Consider the following 26,770-nt stretch of genomic DNA (forward strand, 5'->3'; position numbering starts at 1 on the left):
TCCCATATAGGAAACATTTAGAATAGTTTACTCCTGCGCTTTTTGATTTGTTTTTTGTTCCCCCAATGACCCATGAAAGCTTTAGCTGAAAGACCTTGTATAGTCTGACCGTTGTCAACTTGGTTTAAAGAGGACTCTATTATGCTGCTTTCTTATTTTACGAACTACTCAATGCCAGATATTTGGTGCCTTGAAGTGGAACAAAATAATATTGGACAATTAAAAACTTGGTAAAAACTGAAATTTTTCTTCAACAATGCAGTTTGGCTTTAGTTGGCACCATTAACTGAACAAGCCAAATGCTGTCTATTTGGTTATTACTCTGTTTGAACCTCTACTTTGACTGGTGGAAACAGGACTGTGGCCAAAAGGCTGGTTAAGACCAGTTATCAGCAACAGTCTTTTGAACGTTTCAAGCTGACAGCTAGACACTGCAGAGGTTATCACTTAAGTCAAAATGCTAAGGTGTATATGGATGCATTGCTTTTAAACTCTTGTCCAGGGAAGCTCGATATCATACTACATGCAAATAAAATTAGTCTGACTGACAGATCAAATTATTTGCTTTGTAATTTTATAGGAAACGCTTAAATTTCAGGAGCTAAGATTTACATTAACCCTTTTTTTTGGGTTGAGTAGTTGCAAGAAAAAACTGACCTTAGATTTATGTGATACTTTAAACTTTTATAGAAAAAGACTAAATATAAGGACTGTTCCGTCATGGCTCTCACAGGGTTGATTATGATTATTATTATTTTTTTTTTTTAACCTTGCCAATTACAGTATCACCATATTGACTCATATCTGTTAAAGGTTTAGTGACTGTGAAGAAGCACTGAGCATTTTGGTAGCAGATATGAACTAAAGGCCTTTTCGATGTTTCTCGTCCCTCCAGTGAAGGGAGGTCTGCTTCATTCCTGCCAGTACTGAGATTCCTGCCCAGCTATTATCACATTCACCTCCTTTCAGGTCACACGGGGACTTTCCTGCCCACTCAGTTGGGTCAGTTCATACTTAAGTTGTAAACTAGCCTATCGGTGTTGCCAAACTGTTTGACAGTTGCTGTACCTCAGGGCCTTTCTGTTGTGCCTTTTTTTTTTTTTTTTTTTTTTGGTCCCGCCTCTTAATTTAGCACTGGATGAGTCTTCTGTCCAGTTTCAGGTATATTTTCTGTTAAATGTGTGCATTTAATTTTTAAACATTTTTGTTAAAGAGCTTAGTCTTAAGAGTTGACTGCAGTGAAACCTGTGAGGCTTTCATGTGGTTGCGGTTTGTACAATGACATAACGCTGAGTTTTGTGGAGATGTTGGATATCGGGCAGCAGTCTTTCAGTTCTGCCTCTGTAAATGGCAGCTGCTGAAAATGACTGGTATCGTAATTTTTATTTTTTTTATGAATATAATATCCTCTTGGGAATTTTGGGAAATGTACTCAGGATTGAGATGAAAAGGTTGGCACCAGTGTTTCTGGGATAAGTGCAGCGCTACAACAGAATGTCTAGCCATGATTTGGATCAAGAAAGATTAAACCTTAGTTTAATAGAAGACTTTAGAGCTTTGTTATATAGAGACGGTCTTGTAGGAGAGTGGAACAGCTTTGAACTCCCCCCCCCCCCCTGTGAAAAATAAAATTTTGGACAAACTTGAAGCCAGCAGTTTTTCCTTGGTTGAGCTAGGCTATTCTGAGTCGCTGTCCTTGACACATGCACAGCCTTATTTTCGCTCTTGAGCCATCTCCCAAAATCTTGAATTAACAGAATGTTTCTTTTGCTATACCTAAAACCAAAGTCTGTTTTCTTTATGCCTCAGATCATGAGCTGAGGCGTTTTAAGTCACTTGAATACTTACTGTATCCAGATCAATTTTAAATAATCCTGACACAGTAACTACTCTGAATGTGGTGTGTACCAGTTCTTTGCACGGGCTGCCAGGGGTTTAATCTTGTACTTCCAAAGAGACTAATGGAACAATCTGCCCTGTTTTGATGTAATGAAAGTCTGACTGTTATGACACCATCTCCCTGTCAGGTTTTGAGCTTTCTCCTTAAATTCAGTTCTCACATTTATCTGTGGTTTGGCATAGTCTCTAGCATTCAAAAAACATCGTCAATTTTTTTTCTTTAAAATTTTTAATAAAAACTAAAACACGCCACCCTCAGTTGGGGTAAATCATTGTTTCACAAATGAGGTTTTAACTTGTTGAAATGCTGCATTGCTCTTGTCTAGTGTCCTGTGTAGAGTCTTCTTTGTATATCTGATGCATTTTTAAAGAATGTTTTTTTTTTTTTTTTTTTCCTCCTTTTGGGTTATCAAATACCATTACTTGTTGATGGATGTCGAGCTACAGTTGAAAGTGACTTTAACTCCAGGTGGCAATTTTGAATAAAGGAAAAATAATAATTCTTGGTCAAAGGTTTTTGTTTTTGTGTGGTCTTGTTTTTAATTTTTTTTTGGGGGGAAAGATGAAGGCCAGAGAAACCTGTTCACTGTCATACAAGTGAGATTCATAAATCTAGTTATATCATTGTAACCCTGAAGGACCCGACACGACTCAGGATGCTCCCTTTCAGATTTTTATTCTATTCACACAGGCTCTGTTTGTGGCTCACTGCTCACTCAGCTGCAGCCGAGCCACCAACCACACACGCCCACACCGCCCCCTGGCCTATGGACCACTTTGAAGTTAAAAGGCTGGAGGGCCAGTTACCACTACGGTGGTCGTGTTTTTTTTTTTTTTTTTTTTTTTCTCCTCTCCTCCTTCTTTCTTCCCCCTCCACTGCGGTGGGATTGGGTGGGCTACCCAATGCTCTATGGAGCTTGGTCTGGATGGGCCTGGGCTCCCTGCCCTTGGTGGATTCTGGGAACTGGGGGTCAGCGGGGGAGTTGGTTTGAGAGAGGGGCTACTTTGCCCTCCCCAATCCTTTCATCCCTTTCCCCAAGTGCCTCCCTCCTCCCGCTCCATCACACCACACCACATGCAGGGCCTTGAGGTACAAGTGCATCATTCAGGCAGAGCGGAGGCATTCCTCTGTCCCCTCCTGGCCACCTGTGCCTCAGTTTTATCCCACAACTTAGATACTCACATTACTTAACTCTCATGACACACGTGTATAGGGTCTTGGGGGGTGGGCACACTAAACAGCGTCCAGAGGTCTGTTTATTCAGCGTCACCTCTGGTGCCGGTGCCCACCTCTCAGTTTTAAATACATGTAGACATTGAGGGTTCTCGGGAGGGGCCGTGTTGACACTAGCTAGTATCTGGCAGAGGGTCGCTGGCACAATGCCCCCCTCCTGTTGTAAATGCACCTTAGAACAGCACGCATCAACACCAGATATGAGCAGGCGGAGTGAGGTATGGGGTCTTCAGACACCCCCGTTCTGTTTGACATCGGGGGCGCTGGGAGGAGGAGCCTTCTGGTCGGGATCTGGGCTCTTGGGCTTTGCTGCTGCTGCAGGACCGGGAACGGTCTGCTTGTCTCCACTCCAGAGTAAAGGGAGCCATCTCCTGGGTCTGGGGTGGATTGTCCCTCTGGGGATGATGGTGCCTGGACCTGGGAGTAAAGAGTAGGTGTGTGTGTGTGTGGTGTTCACGTCTGTGTGTCTCCCTGTTGAGTGAGTGCTTAGTATTTGTATTTGTGTGCATGAGGCTGGGAATGCACATTTATGTGTTAGGTCAGGTCTTAGACTCACCTCTGTCAGAACATCTCAGGCCCCTCCTGGTGTGGGGGCCTATCTCCCCCCACCACCACACTGCCAGTGGCTGATACTTGAGCACCCAGCCTCGGCAGGTGGGGGTAAGTACTGGCTCACTCCCAGCGGCTGCTTGGTGGGGCCTGGCCCCCCTGGCTCGGTTGGGCCCCTTCTGGGGTGTGGAGGGGTCTCGGGTCTCTGCCCTGTGCTCAGTTTGTTCTGGCATAGCTGGCTGCCAGCGGCGCCTGCAGGCTCGTCGTCACACCTCCCCATGGTTTCTGCACCACAACCCTGTCCGGGGCTCCCCTCACCTCTTTTCTAGGTGGGTGGCGCGACTGCCCCTGTGGTGGTCCTCCTCGGGCTCTGGGGGGCTCTAGATGTCTAGGGCCTGGATCTCTTGCATGCCTGCTTCATGTCCTGTGGTGCAGGGGCTGTGGCTCCCCCACACAGACAGTTATATGGAGCAACCTTATGAATACAAGTGCACTCAGTTGCTTCCATGTGTTTGGCTGATTAGACACTTGCAGGTGTACCTATTTTAAAATAGCTGATGTAGATGGAGTGTAGATTGCTGTGTGAAGCCAGCAGAAATAAACCTTTATAGCCTGGCATTAAAAATAACTGCTGATTGGGTTTTTTAATGAGAATGAGGTAAGTAATCCATGTCTTCTATCTGTGTTCTTCCAAGAGAACGATGGGTTACTGTGGACATGTCCAACTGTGTCAAAAACACAAGGGCTTGTTTGCCCTTTACTGTGGTGAAAATAAGCCTTCATAGCTGTGAGTTTAATAGAATGTTGTTGGACATTCAAACGAATGGAAAACATACTGTTAACATTTATATGGCTCTGATGTTTGTCTAAATCACTGAACATGCTGGTAGCCAAGCAGTGAAGCAGCTGGTGGCAGTGAGAAGTAACGTCCGGGGAGAGCGGTCACACAACCTGACCACTACAGGCAGGCAATATTTCGTTTGCTGTAACATTTAGTTTTAAATATAATATTAGATTTAACATTTAGTTTTAAATATAAAAAGTTACAAATGTTTTTGTAAAGTTGTAATTTACAAATTGCAAATTAATTTGTAAAAGTGACTCGAAAAAACATGTTTTATAAGGTTTGGAGCTAAATACGGAAAAATGTTGCCGTAAATTTCAGCATGTTTCAGTTTACAAATGGCGCCCTATATGGTTTTGCCTCAGTTTGTTTTAAAAATTTACAGCGATCTGTGTGTATATAAATATAAAACAATCTTATAATGTTCTCGAAAAGGTCTTTCTTTGCATAGGCTCCCTTTTGGGTATTTTTTTTTGGCACAGATCACTTTCCATACAAGATTCCTTGTCGAGCCCAAATACGGCTGAAAGATTTGTGGATGTCTGTCTCCACCTGGCGATGAATTAAGAGGACAGAGGCGCAGAGAAGCTTGAGCATCCGGTTCTGTCAGCTTCGCTCTCTCTCTCTCGCTCTCTCTCGCCGTAAATGAAAGCCTCATCCTCAGGTATGCCTCCTAACCCGATGCGCTCCAGCGGCAACAACAACTACTACTACCGGAGGCGGCCGATTCACACTCTCGGTTTGATGGAACACACACACACAGCCAAAGGAAAGTCTGCGCTGTAATAAAAGTACGAACTTCAGGGACTGAGAACAACTGATTTAAAGAAAATAAATAAAAAATAGCCTCGGCCATGGCGACAATAGGGGATTTCGACCCACTCAACTCCATCGTACCTGCTACAAAGATTGAAATCACCGCTTCTTGCAGGTAAGCCCCGGATCTTTGTGCTCTGACAGATTTAGACATTACTTGATGTTTGTAATTAAAGTCAGTTTTTTTTTCTTCCAGATGTTTTATTTTTTTTATTTTTTATTTTTTTTCCTTCAAAGGAGGAATTTGCATGTGCTGTGGGTGTTTAAGTGCGTGGGGTTGCAGCAACCAACCGTAGCAGGATTTATTCCGAGTGTCTCGGAGAGCTCCGGAGAGTGCAACTCTCAGATCACATGAATACATAGATATTAAATGTACCATCTGTCTAAAAAAGAAAAAGATTCGCACACCAACAGTGTTCAGTGTTCAACAGTGTTCAAAAAAATAAAATAAGTTATGGTCTCTTTCAGTTTTATGTCTTAATTTATAAGCAGGATATCAGAGCACGGAAACTGCGCTCCAGCACTGTTACACAGTAGTTTGTAAATAGTTATTAAAATCTCAATATTTTGGATTTTTAATGAGCCTATAGAGCAAGAGAATAAGATGTAAAAGTATGCAAGGTGCTTAAACGTGGTCAAAGTTTTGATGTGTACTAGGAAGAGGGTCTAAAATCTAAGCGACATAAAAAATGAACGAAACACGTCCGCTGGAGTTCGTGCTGCAGGATGAATGATCTCCTCCCATAGGTTGACTCACGTACAATTCCCCCCACCCCAGCGGAAAAAATGATAGAAAGAGGGACTGGATGAAAAAAAATACTAAAACAACAACATATGCTCACCAAGAAAAAGAAGTCTCACCCCACTGAGTAAAGAAATCTCACCCTTTTAATGTCTTTAACACACAATGTGCTGTGTAGACACATTTTTTTCCTCTAGGTTTTTAGTCATTTTTCTTTCAGATTTTCAAAGTGATGTTGCCATTTTTCATGGAAATCTTAAGGAAATGTCACCTGCCTTGTTTTCAGTCAGCCTCACTGATGTAGTTTAGATGCACATATATGATTTCATAAAATGAACTGAGATAGGCATGTGCTGTAGCCATGACATGTTTTGAAAATGGATTTATGAAATGCAACGTTGACACACATTTAAGCAGGTAAAGATACAAAAGCACCCATTCACCTTTCCATCCTTCCTTCCTTCCTTCCATTTCCATGTATCCATTTAAGGTTGCATGGCCACAGGGCCAGGACAGATAGACAGATATACCATTCGCACTCACAGTTACACTTATGGAAAATTTAGAATGACCACTTAACCTAACTCCATTAATTTCGTGACTTTTCTATAAAATTGGCTGTAAATTCTTAATAAAAGCTGAAAATCTACACTTCAGTCACATCTTAATTGTTTGATTTAAAATCTGCTGTGGTGGTGTACAGAGCCACCGTTGCCAAAGAATATTTAATTGTCCAAAACTGTGTGTTTGAGTAGCTCGCTCATTGTTGACGCACACAGACTTGCTACACGTAACGTTGAATTATGGTCCCAGGCCCTAAGGAGCTCCAACTGCCTGGGCTTCTTGCATATCATTCCTTTTTTATAATCCAATTAATCTTTAATTTCTAGGCAGTTTGCAGGTCCTTGCTCTCCTCCAAATTTAAAAAAAAGAGTTCTGTGGCTGTAGCTTAGGAGGTGAGTCAGTCTGCAGAAGATCAGTGATGGACATCTAGTTCCTCCATTCTGCAAGTCAAAATATCCTTGGACAAGATACTAAACCCTGAGTCCCCCCCTATATTCATCTGTGTGTGTGTGTGTGTGTGCCTTAGGCACTTAGACATAGAATTTCCTTCTTTATTTGCACATAGCACCACCCATAGCAAATATTCACTTTTTGATTATTTGCTTAAAAGCTGACGATCGCCTAATCAGCAATAACAATTATGAACACTATTATTAACACTGCAGGCCTGCAGCACCTTTTCCATATTTAAAATTCCATCGCAGATCAAATTTTGGTGAGCATTAGGTTATTTATGGTTGACGTACATTGAACGCGACATGTGAAACAATCATGAATGGAACAATTTGCAACATTGCATTTGCAGGGAGATGATTATTTATTTAGATGTTAATTTTTACATTTTAAGGAGGAGATATATGAACATACATATGCTATGCTCGTTATAGCACGAAGATTAAAGAAATCAATGAACTAATTGATAATCTGTGCTAGGAAAGGACGAGGGACAGGGTCACCAGTCTGCCACAGGGTCAGGACAGATGTACCATTCACACTGGAACGACAACTTAACCCAACCCCACTAAGTTCATGACTTTGGACTGTGGGAGGAAACCTGGGGAGAACCCAAATAACACGGAGAACACAGAGAACATGCAAACTCTGTGTGCTTGGCACTGTGGGGATCAGGCAAATCTGGTAGCTCTTATTTCATTTGCACTGCCAGAATGTGTCTGCTCTGATTTTGCAAATTGATTTTCACCTGCTTCTCTACGCTAATCATAGCTCGTTATATGCTATGGGTGGGTTTAAAACTGAAGTGTTGGGGAAACCGTGACAGTGAGATTTATGGCTGAGCAACTGGAGACCCTTTGAGTTTGGTCCTGGTTAAAGCCCTTATTCAAAGGCTTTACAAAAAGGAAACACTGACAGATTTTTTTTTAAAAAGTTATGTATGCAGGTCAGCACTCTGTAAAATAAGCCTTCAGTATATTTAATTAAAACTTGAATCCTTCAAGGGAAGCCAAAGTTTTGGGGGACTAACTCTAGTTTTCTCGATATTTGTAAATTGAGTTTTTAAATACTTGTATATGTTAACATCAGAATTTTAATATTAACTGATAAATCCTATGCATCACTTTAAATGTGTCCTTTATTAATTATGAACTGACAGCATGGATATTTTTTGTATTATTTACATTTTTTATTATTATTTGTTTAGGTAAACATAACAGAGAATTGGATGCCTTATAAATATCTGTCTTTTGCATTTCAATTAAGCAAATTTCCTCATCAGAATTAAGTGTCTGACCACTAAGCATCCATGTCTGTTGTTATCCTCAACATATTTTTATAATGACTTTCACTTTCACGACTAGTCTCACTGCTCTTGACTAGCTCCTTTCCAGCAGTAGCCAGCACCACTCTGTGTTAATAGTAAAAGCTAAGAAATGACTGAGTTATGTGATGGTAGCTATCTCATATATTGAGCTGTTTTTGTTCCACAAATCAGTAAAAGCAATTTCAAAAATTGGCATGAAGCCACAGCTGGCTGTCCTTCCTGCATAGATCACCTGTGTCAGACTTTGAAAGAGAAGTTCGTGCATCCTCTCAGACAGCAGCATTTCCATGTCCTAGGTATGCTGTATGCTGATAGTGTCTGAAGACGCTGATCGTGACAAGCTGTTCCTGGACCTCAGTGTCTCTGGGCACCAGCAGTCCAGAGGGTTTAGAAGGGAGCTTTCTCAGCTCCCTGACACTGACAGAATAGGGTTGGCTCAGTGGGCCCCAGAAGGATCCTCACTGCATACAGATCAAGCACACACAGCTGTGAGTAAGGAGACAAGTAAGGGAAGTAAGTCATCAGGAGAGGGAGACTGGGTTTTTGAAAAAGTGAAGTAACCTTGTTGTGGTTAACATTATGGTGCTAAAGCTCTGAGCACCATTCATCAGAACAGGTGACCAATAATGCTGATAAACATCAGTGACCCAACAGGAAACGGTGACTCTCTAAACACAGGGATCCTTAATCATGTTAATCATGGCTGCATTTCATTCAGATGGATCCTTTCTATAGAGTAGCTTGACCTCCTCACAAAATGCTAATTGGCCCCTCAGTAGGTCAGCATTTCCACCAAAGACACCACAGTGACACTGACACAAAGCTGCTTTCACACTGTTTGTGAGATCTCGCAAAAGTTCATCGTAATTTTTTTCTCCCATGTCCCTTGCGGGGGTCCGTAGTAACCCTCTGGGGTCCAGGGTATAATTGGCCATTTTTAACCACTTTTGATGTTCCCTCCACATTTCACCTTTAAAAACTGTTTATTTGCTTTGTTTGGTCTCATTCTTTTCAGCACAACCTCACGTGTCTGAATTTACAGTCATGTTTTCATTTTGACTGTATTAACACAATTGATCTAAAATCAGACAAAAAACATAAAATCAGAGTAGAAAAAGTTATATTTTTACTGTAACAACCACAAACATGTTTATTGAATCATATTTCATAATTGTCAATTTTAAAATCATATGCACAATCTTTGCAAACAACAAGGTTTTTGCAGCCATTTACCTTTTCCCCCCTTTTAAATAACCATTTCAAACTATTTACAGAACAATCAGCTGTTCTGCATTCAATAAGATGCCACACAAATTATTTGTGCCACTGCAATAATTTCTGTCCACTAGAAAGGAGAACATCACACCTGTAAACGTCAGTAAACGTGACGAAACCATTGAGAAAAAACACACGTATATATTGTTGATCATGTCTCTGGTTTTACGCAGCCTATCAACTCAATTTAAAAACTGATATATATCACCTTGTTGGTTTGTCATCTTAAAGCGGTCGTGTGATTGGCTTACCACGACTACTTTATTCTTCCTCAGTCAAACAGCAGCACTCATGCCATTGTTTTGCCCCCTGAGCTCCAGGTGTTGTGCCAAAAAGTGATCGTCGGGCAGAAAGTGATTGCCGCCCGCAGGAGCCGTTAGTAATGCCGTTACTTGTAACAGTTATTCCCATCACTGATAATGTGACGTCAATTTTGTACAATATCATTACAGGATAAACCATGGCATGTTTATTGGCTAATGACCTGACAAATTGTTAGCCAATGAGCACGATGTGTGCCTCAGGGAAATTATTTTCCAGCCAATAAGTACAATATAATTCATGAAAGTTTAGAAATGTTGGTGTTTGGCTTGATGTTTCTGATATATTCATAGCTTTTTCTTTTCGAGCACTTAACTTATAAAATATAATCGCTTTGCTTACTCTAACTCTAATATTGTGAATGTGCCTTGCTGCTTGTGCATGTCTCGCCTCAAGCTTTGTCTCAAGTTGTGAATCATAATGACCAACAGCAGTCAGTGCACCATTGTACAAATTGTGTACAAATGCAAACCATCAACCAGAAGTGACATTTTAGTCACCTTAAAAGTTCAGGAAAATTTTGGAGTAGTCCATGTGATGGTACTGAAAATGAGCCTATCAGATCTGCAAACACACACTTAAATCTTAAAGGTGGATGCCAACTCTGGGTCCTCTCGAAACTGCCATCTCTCTGTAGAAGCCAGACCTTTGAACCGAGTCTGATCTGAGCTGCAGCACTACACGCATCCTTCTACCTGAGCCTCTTTCATCTCCCTTTGTCTAAGAAAATCCATACAGGTCTGACTTGCCTGATGTCTTTTGACACATACTTGACATTTGGATGATTTTAAAAAGATTCCATGTAGCACACTGTCTCATTATTGTGTAGATGTCAACACATCTGCAGTAGAGGTTACCTGGAGGTGAAAATGCGACCGTGTTTTTAAAAGACTCTCCTGCTCTTTGACTTGGCTGCTATAAATCTTCAATTAAGTCATCCATGCTTTTAGTATAAAGACAGTTTTGCTCCTTGAGAAACAAATCAGTCTCTACGCACTTGATGTCCCAGCTGATCTATTTTCAGGTGTTGTTTTTTCCGTTGGGATTTCTTTCTCAAACAGCACAACAGTCGTGTTACATCTCAAAGCCACCGCAGCTGGTAATGAGGGGATTGCTTTTCCCATTGAGGTTAAGATGGCTGACACTGGGATTTCTGTTCAAATGGATTAGACATGAGTGAAACGGGGAAATGAGAATCATTGTTTTATGCAGAATGAGTGCATTGATCGGAAAACAGGCAAGTAGCTTCAACTGATTGTTCTAATGCAGTTTAGGTGTTTTTTTATGCTACAGCTGTTTGACGTCTCATTGGCACAAAAATAGAGGAGACCACCCATATTTGTACATTCTGCTAGAGATATGGAAAGAAAGAAGGGCTACAAGAATATGTAAGTATTTTGTTTTCTGTAGTTAAGATTTATGATAAATATATTATGCAAAATTCAAAGGAGCTATGCTTAATCATTAATCACATCATGCTACAATCTAGCAAGAACAGATGAGAAATAAAGTAATTCAACAAAAGTGGAAGTTTTGCCTGCATTTCCCTCGGTATTCCCTTGTGTATTTAAGCCCTGTGTTTTCCTTTGTCCGTTGTTGCGTCGTTCTGTCATGGTTAGCTGTGTGGCAGGCAGGAGGTAGGACCCAAACGCAGGACTCGAGACACGGAAGGATAACCTAAAGAAGGCAGCTTTATTTTGCTGTTCAAAACTCGAACACGAAATACAAGAAAACATAACCAGAAACATAAAACTCAAACCAGAAATCTTAGAGAAACAATAAACCAAAGAATTTAACTTAAACTAGAATTACACATATGAATTCAATTCAGTTTCATTTTCAGAACAGTATATAAAGCACCAATTCACTGTCACCTCGAGATTTATATTGTGTAATATTACAAAGAGTTAATATGGCAGTGTGTTTTTGGTGCTCTTTTCGCTGCAGTCAGTATTCTGACATCACCATAAAAGAGTAATGACACAACATAATTCTGCTGTGTAAACACGCAACTGTGGTTTGACTTGCCACTTGTCACTGACATTATGGAATCTGTGTCTTGAAGAAGAGCTCTGAAAACGACTTGGCCGCAGCACGGTGTCTATGTGTGGAAATGGCTCTGCCAGATGTGTCATTGTGGATGTGGGTCAGAAAGGGAGTCAGACAGTGTTGAGGGACGCTGTGTTTTTTGTCTCTTTTTAAACAAGTGGCTGCCTGCCTGCCACCCAAATGCTGCTCCTTCAGATCCTATTAGACAAGCCTAGTGTGGCAGCCTGCTTGCAGTCTGCAGTGATTACTGCTGGCACAGGATTGCTTGAATGAGACGAGGGAAAATATATGACCTGCGTTCTCTTGCAAGTAAATGACCTATTAACCCCAATACACATTACAAAGTAAACATTTTCTGGTGGCAACAGGAGGACTTTGTTTTCTCCTCAATCAGGTTCATGTTTTATAAGTAACCTATATCTCATGCAGTTATTAGTACTGTTGCCTCATAGCAAGAAAGCACCGGCTTGATGCACGTTCCAGATACCTCGGATGTGGGAGCCAGGGAGCCAGGAAAACAGGATTAGTTTTCTTAGCAAGATTTAGGTATCACTAGCAATGCAGCATAATACTCATTTTTGTGCTTTAAAAAGGCATTCATGTAAAGAGCCTGATCAGTGTATGGCTTATTTACGGTGTTAAAAATACACAACAGTGGCAGTACAGATTAAATGTTCACAGTTTTACTGCTGTTTACCTTCAGTGCCGCCATTTTGGATCACTAACTTGGGGTATGTTGGTCTGCTCTAACTTTCTGAGTGGGAAATCTGATGAAGGGGTGTTCAAAAAAAATCCTACTGGGAACTCCTAATTTCCAACTTCTGACTTATTCAAGAACACACTGTGACACCTGTGGAAAACAGGCTTTATTTCAAGGGACTCGTGTGCTTTTAATGACATGCTGAAAGTCACATGAGCATCTTTTCCAAACTAATTTCTGCAGGAAAAAGGAATCCAAAGGTGCTGTGAGCATCATTTCTCCTTAAACACCATTGAGACCATTTTTTTTCCACATAAAGACTACAATGACTTTCTAAAATGTTTTCTAGAAAAGATTAATTGCAGCAGCAAAAATATAACTCCCACATATAGTCCCTTTAATTCATAGTCCTCCACATTCCACCATTATGGAGTTTTTTCACCTGTTTCTTTGGAGGACATTTTCTGAAATACACAAATGAAACTCTCAACAAGACCACCTGATATTTTACCCAAATCTCTGTTACATGTTTTTTAAAATATGAGACAAAGGAGACAGAGGGACCTCTGGAAAAGTGACCCCGTGAAAACAGAATTAGTGAGCCATTGCAGTTCAAGGACAGTCCTTTGTTAGGACATTAAAGAAGTGCATACTTAGATGTACCATGTAGTAACCCTGGTGCCATCTTGTCCTAGCATTAGTATGTTTAAAATGTTTTTAATTAGATAATTAGTTAATTAGATGGACTGTAATTATTAACTGAAGAGAGAAAAACTCATATCAGCATTAGAAGGTTTAACTGTTCTTTTGAGAGCTGCATCGATGCAGCTCTCAAATGGTGATGGCTGTGCAGTGTGGCTGATGTTGTGATGCTAAAAAGTGACATTGGCAGCACTTTAGGAGTGAAATGCCAGGCAGGTCAGCGAACACGGGGAGCCAGGACTTCTCAGTGGGAGAATGTCAATGTCAGCAGGCGAGGGCTCTGATTGGCAACCCAGCTTCTCTCATATCATGTCCTGAAGGTTTCAAACACAAGGCCACGTTACAAGAAAAAACTTGTCTCTTAAATGAGATTAGTATCTAACAGATGTTAAGCTTCAAAGAAGGGTTCTTTGCTTTCTGAGTAAAAGGATGGATCTAAACAAAGCATGATTCTAGATGCTTGTCTGCTTCTTTAGGATTTTCTGCATTATTATGCGTATTATTGTAGCGTCTTTACCTTACAGTGGAAGCAGCTTGAGATAACTGCTGATTTGGCATTATAGATATAAATAAAACGGTTACCAGTAGTTACTGGTTGTGACTATCTGTGATGAACATGTCAACCCAGCATGTCCCAGTCCAACAGAAGACATATTTGACTAAATGTCTCCTGATCCAGAAAGGCTTGCACTAGTGTGGGGGGTGGGAAAAGAGCCACAGGGCACCTCAATACATCTATGACACTGTGCCACAATGACACTGATGACTATGTTGTTCATGCATTGTTTTTTTGGTGTTTGTGTGTGTGTACATGTTTAGACATCTTTGTGAGGACAGAAAATTGGCATGCTACTGTACTTGTGGGGACCAACAGTCTCTTATGGGGACAAAATGCTGAGGCTCAAAATGTGGTGTTAGTGTCAGGGTTGTAATTAGGTTACGGTCAGGTTTAGGCTGAGGGTTAAATGTAACCAGTTTTCGTGACATGTCCTCACTAAGATGGTAAATGGACTGGTTCTTATACAACTAATTCATTCACCCAATCACACCAGCACTTTTTCTAAGCTGTTAGTGCCTATCTAACATTCACACACATTCACACTCCAACAGATCGGAGAGCAACATGGGGTTAGTATCTTGCCCACAGATATTTGGCATGCAGACTGGGGAAGCCAGGAATCGAACCACCAACCTCCCGATCAGCGGCTGACCTGCTCTACCTCTACAGCCACCCCAAGATGTGAAAATGAGTGTGTGTGTGTGTGTGTCAGAAGCCACAGCAAGAGCTGACACAAACCAAAGTCGTCAATTAGAATGTAGTTTTTAACAGTTTGACAGGTTTGTTATTAGAAGTGAGAGAAGCTGGTGCAGTGACAGAAAATGAATACTGCTAAGTTACAGTCATCACGTTTGTAGGTAAGCTGTGGCAGCATCAAAGTACTCGCTCAGGTTTAATGGCTCACATCAGGTTAAATTATAGATCGAAGCGTTTTAGCACTGAAGTCTCTAAAAATCTAAAGATCTAAAAGGATGGAACGTGGTTTTGGTAAGGTTTTTAATGCTTGGTTGTTAACAGTTTATTCACAATCACCTAGTTTTACTCCATGTTGGATGGTTAAAAAAGTGAAGTCAAGACGTCTAAAAAGTGGTGTGAAGCCAAACCAGCTGCTGTCAGAGAGTGTGTGCTACAAACTGTTGGGATGCCTGCTTGGTAAACAACGATGTGTTTTCTATTACAAAGAAGATGCAACATGTGGGAGCAAAAGTTTTTAAAGGCTTTCTGTTCTTTTGGGATCCTCTTTGAAAGAGTGTGCTATTGTTGACTGAGACTAGACTGAAGCTTGACAAGCTTATTCTCATAGCTCTGCCTATCTATTGACATTTAGCCTGCTACCATCTTGGGCTCATGGTGGAAAAGAATTATATTGCATAGCTATTTAAATGTTGTTGATTGCTTTCCAGGCAAATTGAATGAACAGCATTATGTGTATGGCTTTTTAGGACTACTCGTATTTGTGAATCTTTTATTAGGTTTTCTTGCATCTTGGTACAAACTGAAAGTTCCAGGTTTATCTGGTATCGCTACTCAGTCTGCTTCCCTAGTTAAGGGAGAAAAATGTCCTCCAAAAAAGGCAAAAACCGTAGGATAAAATCATCTGCGTGGGGTACTCGTATGGTTGTTTTATAGCACTACAAGCTGCCACAGTGTGCTGACAGGCGAGGGCTGTTTTACTGATGCCCACACATGCATGTGAACATACTGTATTCAGACACGAACAGAACAGTGTGAACATGCGAGGATGTGTGTGCTCCCCGTAGCCACCCTCATCATCCTGACAGCTCCAAGTCCTCAAGAGGGCAATGTTTCAATCTGTCATCTCCCACATCTCAGCTCTTTATCAAACGCTGTTTGTTATCACAGGCGGTTCTCAGTAAAGTGTCAGGTTGTTAGACGGAAATTGGGTTGTAATCCCGGCAATGATTTGACACACAAGTGTGGCTTTTCGTGTGTGTGTGTGAGATTCATTTTTCTTCCTGCAGGAACAAAATGATGAAGGAAATAGCACGTCTCTAGTGTATGTCCTGCTGTCAGTGTGGTAAAAACCCTGTGCTACATGATCTTAGTTCACTTCAGAATGTATTTAGCTTTTAATTGTTGTCTTTTTCTTTTTACAAAAACCTGATTTGTTTGGTTTCAGATATGTATGCAGTAATATTTCCACTGGAATTAAAGTTTATTTGGATAAATCTTATAGAAGAACTTTACTGAGTCTGTGACAGTTGTAGGCATTTTCACGATATTGTGCAGTTACAGTCAGCCAATTAAGGCATTTGTGTATTGTTGTAATATTTCTTCTACACCCACAAACAAAGAACCATTCATGTGCCTCTATTTTGTAGCATTAGCAGTTTCTTAATCTGACCATAGTTACATTCTTGAAAGCAGAGTTCTCTAAAAGGTGATACTAACATACGACTGCACATATATACAGTACACAGAGTGCACTCTGCTTCTGTTGTAAGAGCCGTCCTTTTTACAGTGCTGAGAGAGAGTTTGAAAGAAAGGACAGCCTTAATGCTTTTTAGAACACGACTATGAACACATGAAATATTTTGTCATGCTGTTAAACTTACCATGAACCATTTGGCCTTGCAGCACTGTGATGCTTCTGTCTTACACACGTTTTTGTTGCAGGAACCTGTTAGACATGGACACCTTCTCCAAGTCAGATCCAGGTAACTGCCTCCTCTCTCACACTGATTCTTCACATTCATCATTCATCTGTGTAATTACTCCTCTGATATGATTTTGTATTCTCTGCTTGGAACTCTTCTGTCTCGTGCAGTGTTTATTAAATCACTACCTTTTGCATGTTAATTCCACACTTAGAGCATCAGTGAGCAGTAACACAGTGACTGTCTCCCACAGCGCTTACACACGCAGAATAGCAACTGACTGAATGAAAACCTGCATCTTGGGATCGAATGGGAAGGACTCTTAATTAAGTTGGTCCTCATTAAGAGTGACTAATCATTGGAGCCTGATTGACACTTTGCAGTTGCTGGGCCCACACATTGAATGTGATTATATTATAGTAACTTTTAGAAACAGCAGCTGCATCTGCAACTTAATGTAACAAAAGAATGGAGGAAAAAAAGCAAAATGCACAAATGCCAAAAAACTAATTGAAAATGAAAGGCTTCACTGGATCTGCTTATCTGTCAATGCACCTTTTCAATCATTGTTTAAGTCAGTCACTCAAGTCAGAAGCTTGAGCGTTCCCTAGTTTAATAGTAATGACCACAGTTTACCAAATAAACATAGTTTCCTATCAACTTCCATAAAATCTAAAGTCCTGCACCCAGAGAAGTCACCCCTTAGTCAAAGAACACGTTTAAGGCACACATTTTACTTTTTAGACCTGGATGCTACATCATTCTTTGATTATGGAGTTTACAGTCAAAAATAAAGAGATCCTGACTGTTTTCTATGCAGACACACGTAGCTTGTAACTTTTTTCTTGCCATCATGCTGGTAGAGGTTGGTCCTGGTTTCATTTGTTCAAAGAAAGCTTGTTTGACCGCATGTTGTCTGTTCAAAGACCGCAGGTCTTTTATCTGCTTAACTGATAATATTCACAACATCTACAGTCTTGACATAATGAAGAAATTGCCCACACCTGTCTGTGAGTAAACTGTCCAATTACTTTTGTTCCCTTTAAAAAAGAGGGTGGCACATGTTAAGTAGCTGAAACTCCTAAACCCTTCATCCAGTTTGAATGTGGATCCCCTCAAATGAAAGTTGAGAGTCTGCACATTATGTCCATAATATAACTATAACTGGAACATGTTTCAGTAAACAGGCAGTGTACGCAGTATGCAGTACAGCCTAATGAAAGACTGATGACTTATAAACACAGATCTGCATGCATTAGTAAACTACAGCCAAGCACATGGTTAAATGTTAGACTAGCTTTGACAACATCATACAAATATTTGTCTGATGAGTGTAATCAGCTATTACACGTTCCTTATATATCTTTGCTTTGGTAAATGGACTGATTCTTATATATATTATATATATTACAACATGCCACATTCAACCAATCACACCCAGTCTCTTCCTTCTGTGCTTTTAAGTGCTTACTAACTAACATTCATACGCTGATGGATGCATTGGAGATCAACTTGGAGTTAGTATCTTGCCCAAGGATACTTGGCATGCAGACTGGAGGAGCCAGGGATCGAACCACCAACCATCCGATCAAATAATAATGAAATAAAATAAACATAAGCAATAATTACGTAAGTTGTAGATGCTATGTTTTCTTTCTGTTAGGGTATAAATGAAAATCATAAATCTCAACCATCAATACAACCACTCTGACCATTCAGAAAATGTTCTTAAAATGTGGAAGAGTGTCACTCCATTGTGCTACAGCAGCACGACAGCATCAAGGTTTACTCTAAGCACCCAGATTTAAACCCACTTAGCGGGCTGCAACTTAAATTTTGACCTATTTAATGTTATTTACTAGGTACGTAAAAAGCAGACAGGACTCTTATTCACGAGTCAATGTTTCATCTTTACTTGAGTTGTCAAGAACAAAACAGGGAAAAAGGTGATAGAAAAAGCAAGGCTATACTGAGCAACAGTTGAGTAGAAAATCAATTTCAAAGGCTTGGAAGGAGAGAAGAAAAGTGCTGACGAAATGCAGCATGTAAGACAAAAACGAACCTTGGAGTCAAAAGACGCAGACGACATATTTCGTAATATCATTTTTTATTGTCAGTTGCATTGAAGTGTTATGGCTGATGACTCATCAGACTGAAGAGGACACAAGGAAAAACAACTTTGCTTATTAAGTTGCCAAAAACCCCCAACAAAAAACAATCACTACTTGCTGTTGATTGGATTAAACCAATAAGTGGCCTTTCAATCAAACATGGGTTGAAGCATAACATTTTTATTAAAACAGAGAAATTTTGAGTGTTATTAGTTTTTCCTCCTGTGAAAGTTCCACTCACTTCTGTTGTTGAATCTAAGAGAGAAATAATTAAATTCAGTTCAATTCAGTTTTATTTATTTAGTGCCACTTCACAACCTCAGAGCACATGAAAAGCAAGGACCCTACGATACTGGAGGGAAAACCCCAACAGTACTTGACGACAGTGGGAAGGAAGTTCCTTTTAACGGGAAAATACCTCTGCCAGAACCAGGCTCAGTGAGGAAGCTGAGGGATGAAGGGAAAGAGAAAAGGAAAAATGAGAGGACAGTGAGACCAAGATAAAAACAAAACTATGGAGGAGAGAAGAGAAGAGCCGAGTTGTTGGCATCCCATCAAGGTACCGCACTGAGTTCCCGAGGGTGACCCAATCTTTCACAAATGTTTGTAGAAGCAGCAGTCTGCGGGCCTGGGTTAATTTATACACCTGTGGCCATAAAAGTAATTGGAAAGCACCTGAATTCAGTGATTTGGATGGATTCTGGTAGTATATTGTGGGTCCATTGGGAATCCTACTTCATGTGGAGGGTCATAGCATAGCGGGGGTGCTGGAGCCTATCCCAGCTGTCATAGGGCGAGAGGCGGGGTACAGTTTTCTTTCACTCATGTTGAATCTGAAATCGTTAGCTTACGGGAAGAACTGCAGTATTGCAGAGAATTCTTCACTTTTTCCAACCTTGCATCATTGCTTGAAAACATATGCTGTCAATTTGTCTGACTAGCCAAATCATATGGTAAATGGCCTGCATTTGTATAGCGCTTTTCTAGTCCCTAAGGACCCCAAAGCGCTTCACACTACATTCAGTCATCCACCCATTCACACACACATTCACACACTGGTGATGGCAGCTACATTGTAGCCACAGCCACCCTGGGGCGCACTGACAGAGGCGAGGCTGCCGGACACTGGCGCCACCGGGCCCTCTGACCACCACCAGTAGGCAAACATGGGGTTAGTATCTTGCCCAAGGATATTTGGCAAACAGTCAGGAGGCAGCCTGGGATCGAACCACCGACCTTCTGATTAGTGGCTGACCTGCTCTGCCACCTGAGCTACAGCCAATCATATAGTTGCGATTGCTGAGCAGACCCTGTTGACTGTGTCCTATAGATACAATATGTTACTCAAGAGAAATAATGAAGCACTGATGTGCACCCTCTTCCTCAAATTAACAGTGGAACAGCTCAAACTGCCTTAGTGGACATTCCTTTTGGCACTTTTAAGATAAAATCAACTTTTAGTGCTTCTTCCTTGTTATATGAAATTTTGTAGCTTTCAGTTGAGGTTTGTTTGATGTAACATCTCCTAAGACTGCGAAGTGTTGTGTTTACATGCAACCTGACAGTACCAGAGCAGTCTCACTGTTCCCTAACGAACTCTCACGAGTCCCGATAGAAGCCTAATTATCTAATGTGAGATTGTAGATTTGGATCTCTTTCATCAACACAGATTAGAGAATTTTTCCCATCTTGTTTAGACTCAGTAATTACCACAAAGCTCCATGAAGCCAAAGAACCTCAGGTAAACTCTTTGATTTGTGCTAAATGTTGATTCATATGCAAGAAAGAAAATTTAAATGTCATCTGGGATCAACTGTTCTGAACAGGCTGAGCATTTGTCTCGTGTATCATTTTAGAAAGTCAGTGAGAGGAAGGCAGAAAAAAGGTTGCAGGGAGGATTTATTATAATGCATGAATTGAGAAGCAACATATAAATGGGATAATTGACAGAATCTTTATGTCATTGTTTTAATGTTGAAATCATCAGTTAAAGGTACTATCCATTGACTAATCATTTACATTATGATGTGTAACCACAGTGTATATTATTGTACTGAACGACACTGATTTTGAAGGCAAAGAATCAAATACGGTCTCTCCGCAGGCCAGGGCTCCTTTACTGACACAACCCATAGATTAGTCTTTGCTCCTGTGCTGGGTGGGGGTGGAGGGTCGTGCTGGAAGGTAATGATTGTGTCAGACGGGGTCCTGAACTTCAAACTCTTCCTCCCCACTGAGGAAAAGCTAGACTGACAGACCACAATGCCCCCTCAGCTCTTTCATGTCCCTGGTTAGATCCCTCTATCTGACCCGGTCCTCAAACCACAAAAGGACAGTGCAGGTCAGTGTAGACTCATAATGTCACAAAGCACTGGCAGCTAGTGATGAAATGATTGAACCTAATCCACACTTGAACTACTAATATATTTTAATGCTTCTGAGTGGCTGCGAGTAAACAGCTAGTTCCTCATCCATAAATAATTAGAACGAAATTTTGCATGTAACAGGTGAAATTTCCTGTTTATAGACTATAAACATCTTACTGACAACTCAAGCAACATTTTTAACCAAACATTCATATAGTGCTACAAGTAGCCACATTGGAAACACCAGTCAACATGTATGCCTTTGGACTGAGGGAGGAAGCCTGAATACATGGAAAACATGCAGGCACAGGAAAGAGAGAAGGGCTCAAGCCAGGTTTCAAATCTGGGACAGTGCTAACAGTTATGCTACCATGCTGTCCATGCTTGGACAAAAATTAATGACAGTAATCACAAGTAAGATATCGTATTTTTTATAGTATTTTTCTGAATGTAATCCAACCATTGATTACTCAGCCAATAAATGTAATTGGTCAGATGACTCAGTTGCATAGAAATGCATTTTCTTAGGACACATCTTTGAAAGATTAAAATGGCCTGGCCTGTATTTGTATAGTGCTTTACTAGTCCCTAAGGACCCCAAAGCGCTTTTTACTGTAGAAAAAAATGGGACAATTCTCATTTCAGTGTGAATGACTGTGGCTTCACATTTGTAGAAATACTCCAGTGCAGCAGGAGAAACAACTATTTCATCCGCAGCATGTCTTTATCCTGTCTTCCTTCTCTCACCCCAAATGGTGGCAGCAGATAGCCCCGCCCCTCCCTGAGCCTGGTTCTGCTGGAGGTTTCTTCCTGTTAAAAGGGAGTTTTTCCTTCCCAATGTCACCAAAGTGCTTGCTCATAGGGGGTCATATGATTGTTGGGTTTTTCTCTGAATGTATTATTGTAGGTCTACCTTAAAACATAAAGAACCTTGAGGTGACTGTTATTGTGATTTAGTGATGTATAAATTAAATTGCATTGAACTGAATTGAATTGAAATTTGAGCTACTGAATTTGTAAATTTGCTCACTTCCAGACAAATGATATTTTTAAATTATTATAGTAGTTTCATTTCAATAGAAAGACAGAATATCAACCAAATATCCAGAAAAAAATCCCTAAAACAGTTATAAAAAGATTTGAGTGAAATAAGTGTTTGAGCAAAACTTGACTAAATTCGGCCTCGGGCTAAATATGGGTTGATGAGTGCTCAGTTTTGTTTTGATTTGACCAAAGCATGTTTTCCCCACCCTTCTCTGAATCATGTTCACTGGCAAAATGGGCCTGTAGGTCTATGTTGTTGAGCAGGGGGACCTTGCAAGTGCTGCAAGATTTTAATTAGTTATGGTGTAGTGTGTTAACAATAGTGCAGTTGGTGATTGTAATTGCCATCAAATCATTAAGAAGCTTCCTTCCGTGTAGTTTGGGCTGATCCAGTGTCTTCGTCTTTCTGAAATTTTGCATGGAGCTCCAGACTAAAAAATAAGCCAGTGGTACTTTTCATTTTAGATTTGTGTAGAAAATTTGCTCTGCAGACAAAAATTTATGATACCAGATTCTTGGACACTTGATGTGATTTCAGAATCACAACATTAGGCTGGAGACAAACGATAAACACAAAGGCTGAAACAGTCCAGTAAAATTACACTTCCATGTTTGCCTGTCCTGAGCTCCTTCAGAGGTCAGGCAGCTAGTCTCAGACTCCCAGTGCAAACATTTTAGAATTGCTGCCCTAAATCAAGAACATGCATTGTGTACATGAATGTGGATCATCATCAGCAAGCTTGCTTATGTTGTTCTCTGTCTCCATTTTACTCTTACTCACTTTTTCTGTCTTACCACACCTCTTTCAGACAGGTGAGTGTCCATATATGAATCACTTAGCCAACCATCCCTAAACTCTCTGCCTCTTGCTTACCATTTCGATCTTTATCAGTTAACACTGTTTTGCTTCCCTTGTTTCATCTGCATTTCCCTTTGGAGAGAAAAGCAGAGAGAATGGGGATGTATGGTTTCCAACACTGACTGGGTTGTGGTTGACTGGCCTCCTGTCCCACTGAAGCAGAAACATGATGATTTCTATACATGGCCTGCTGTTACCATGACCTGCTTTTAAGTGGAAGAGAGAAGAAAAGAAGAGAGGCTGGGGAGAGGAGTGGAGGAGAAGAAGTGAAGTAAAATGGAGAGTAGGGAAGAGTAGAACCACAGGACAGGGGAGGCACAGAGGGGGAGGAAAGAAAGGACATAGGAGGGAATGAGAGAAAGAGGAGGAAAGGGGGAAGGAGAAATGGAAAATCAGTAAATGGAAGGAGGACTTTAACAAAAAGAGACCACAGGGAAAAGGAGAAGAAACTGATTTGGTAGCAAAAGGAGAAATGTAGAAGAAAAAGTGGAAAGGACAGAAGAGAAAAAGCAAAGACAGATTTCAAAGAAAATATCTACATAAAGGAGGATGATGAGGGGAAGGAGAGAGAAATGAAGAAAGGAGAGTAGTCAAAGATACATTTATTCATTTATTACTGGACTATACAAGCTCAGATGTATTTGGCAAGATTTTTGCTGGTGTTGAACCCTAATCCAACACAATTGCTTTCACTGCTGCAAACACCTGAGATGAAACCCTTCGGTAACTCCGACTGAGGGACTGTTATTTCTTCCTTCCTCAGGATTGAGGTCATTTCCTTCTCCAACAGCGCTCTCTCTGTGGCATCGAGGGGGGGAGCAGTGCGTGGACACTGTTGAAAGGTGGAGGCTCACAGTAGAAATGTGATGTGTGGCACTTCCTACTTCCTCATTATATAGTCTAAGCAGAGAGGGAAAGAGATAATGACATATCAATAGATGGAAAGGGGATGGAAAAAACAGCCTGTCCCTCTCATTGTGGGCCAGAAAGGGCGCTGTGAGTGCCAGGGCAGCTGCTTCATTTCTCTTTGTCTCTGGTGGCATGCACCTTGAGCTTGGGTGAAAACAAATGTGGTGTATGTGAACACTTCTCTGTCATTCGCATCGGTTAAATAAACTGATCCATTGTGTTTGTTTTGTTAATAAAATCTTTTTAGTGTTTTACTCTTTTACTGTGTTGAGAAGACCCAGCCAGTGAGCAGGTTAGGAGCCTCCCTTCAGCTCATCATTTGGAGAAAATTTCAACACAGTCTGAGCTGTTTGGCAAGTTTTGGTATCCGAAGAAAGCCAGTGGCAAGACGAAGCCCTGCTCGCTGAGCCTTAAAATGACTGAAAATGGAACGCAAGCTTTTTGTTACAAAAGTAATACTGTATGAGAAAGAAACGTGACTTACAGTTTTAAAAAGATTATTTTCAAATATTACTTTAAACGAACATTTTTATATATATATATATTTTTTTACATCTTTAGATAACAGCGATTTCCTGCGTTTACGTCTACTGATTTTGAGATATCCATTAGTCTTGAAAGGTGCAAAAATAAATTTAAGGCGTGCATCTGTGTTTTTCTTTTCAGTGGTGGTGTTGTACGTTCAAGGCCTGGGGACAAAGGAGTGGAGAGAGGTGAGTGAGGCACACCGGCAGCTTCAAGGTTTGTCCTGGCTGTTAGATCCACAGACTACAGTGTTTTAACTGTGCTTAGCTACAGTTAAAACCTTTGTCTGAAAAAGCACAAAAATCCTGATATTTTTTTGCGCCTGGTATATCTGATTACAGAATTATACTAACCTCTTTTAGTTATCATTTGTTGACATGCATGTACAGATTTCAGAGGTCTATTAAAGGTACCAAAAAAGGTCGATGTTCATATTGAGAGGGAAAAGAGAATGAAATATTACAGTATCTATGGATTATCTGAAAAGAGAAATAACAGCTATACCACTATCAGGAAAACGTATATCTAACTTTTTTATCATGTGCTACATTTTTTTGGCAAATCAATTAAACTCAAAATATAAGTTACAGAGTTAATGTCTCTGAAATCATAAATATACGAACGCACACAAAACAATAATGCAGTTACTTACCTTGTTATCATATGTGCTTTATTGACTTGGGGTTATTTTTAAATATCATAGACGTCATAGACACCTCAGCTTCACTACTGGAACTTCAACATTATGCACTCCACACTGTATATAAATGCCACTTGTTTTGCACATATTCAACTCTGTATATTTTATATATTTTATTATTATTGTTATTATTATTATTATTATTATTATTATTATTATTTTATTTTATTTTTTTACTATTTAATTTGTAAAAATGTGTATACACACACACACACACACACACACACACACACACACACACACACACACACACACGTAGGCAAACATTTAGTATACACATCCAGAAATGCATACACTATTATATATTGTACATATATTTATTAGTTTCAGGTTGGCCATTCTTGTATTTTGCTCGTTTGTGTTGTTGTGTTTGCACATCTCTGTTGCTTGTGGGGCTCGCACACAAGAATTTCACTCGCATGTGCTGTGCCAGTGTGCCTGCACATGTGATGTGACAATAAAAAGTGATTTGATTTGATTTGATTTGAAATATCATGGTTATCCTTGAATAACATCCCTATTCCACACACAATGGTATGTATATGCGTCACTGACATCCAGATGTTTTGATGAATCAATATCTTTTGAGTCAAGACTGAATGCAGAAATGTAGGAAGTAAACTCTGGCAGCTGCTTTTGGTTTTTTAAAGTTTGCGGTCCATAAATGTAATAATCTCACGTGTCGCATAAATCAAAAACATGTTTTGGCTTTCAAGACTGCATCTGCTTTCCTTGGTGTACCTACTGCTTTAGTTTATTAACCCTTTAAGACCATAGAACCAAGTCCGCCAGAGCTTATATTATATTTTTACATGCTGTAGTGCAATTTTTGGGAGCATTTCAAGTTGCTATACATCAATACAACTGTTATAGCCCAAATTTTAATAATATGTATGCATTAAGTGCAAAGAAATTACATAAATTGCAAGAAAGTGCAATAAACTACAAAAAAATTGAAAATCACTTTTGTTTTTTTAACATATATTTCTAGTTAGAGAAATTTAAGAGGCTTATCCCTCAAAACTGTAAATACAAAAAAGTTGCACAAAATACTTTCCCACCACAGGAAATTTATTTTGAGTGTCTTCATAGTTTTATTTTTTAAACACACCAATTTTTATATACTGCAGGAAAAATGAAAATAAATATTATGATGCAAATTTGCAAAAAAACAGCACATGCATCAAAATAAACTATTTCCAGCAGTGCAATTTGACTTCTAAGCATCCCAGAAACGACACAGAAAGTCATAAAGTCAAACATAACTTTTAAAAACACCAGTATAGGCTCATAAGGCGCTGATGGTAAAAAACTACATTTCCGCGACAATGTCGTCACTTCCGGTTTCAGGCAGGTACTGGCTGTATCCCAATTCAGGGTCTGCAGCCTTAAAGTACGCAGCCTCAACGATTCTCAAGGGCCGCGTACTCAAAGACCGCTAAGGCCGGAAGTGCGAGGCTTGTGTAAGGGACGGTCTAGCCTCCGTTGTGCTGATACTGTAGTTTGTCAATAAAGTTAAAAACATTTTTTTTTCAAAAAGCCTCCGTTGCGCTGCCCAGGTTGCCTAGCAACCATGATACTAACAGCTGGAAACGTGTCATAGC

General features: G+C 40.2%; 2 protein-coding genes across 2 annotated transcripts in view; one reads left to right on the forward strand and one right to left on the reverse strand.

Moving 5' to 3' along the window:
* The window catches only part of LOC308401934 (uncharacterized protein), a 565,304-nt gene that overhangs the window by 312,679 nt on the left and 225,855 nt on the right, over positions 1 to 26,770 (reverse strand). The gene's annotated exons all lie outside the window — the stretch shown is intronic.
* Positions 5,192 to 26,770, forward strand: part of LOC308403240 (copine-9-like) — a 204,516-nt gene continuing 182,937 nt past the window's right edge. Inside the window, exons 1-3 of the mRNA XM_080892508.1 lie at positions 5,192 to 5,457; positions 16,672 to 16,712; positions 24,608 to 24,654. Coding sequence (XP_080748634.1) covers positions 5,381 to 5,457; positions 16,672 to 16,712; positions 24,608 to 24,654 — 165 coding nt within the window. The 5' untranslated portion in view covers positions 5,192 to 5,380. The remainder of the gene's footprint in view (positions 5,458 to 16,671; positions 16,713 to 24,607; positions 24,655 to 26,770) is intronic.

This window comes from Rhamphochromis sp. 'chilingali' (genome assembly GCF_963969265.1).
Source record: "Rhamphochromis sp. 'chilingali' genome assembly, chromosome: 9".
NCBI classification, from domain to species: Eukaryota; Metazoa; Chordata; class Actinopteri; order Cichliformes; family Cichlidae; genus Rhamphochromis; species Rhamphochromis sp. 'chilingali'.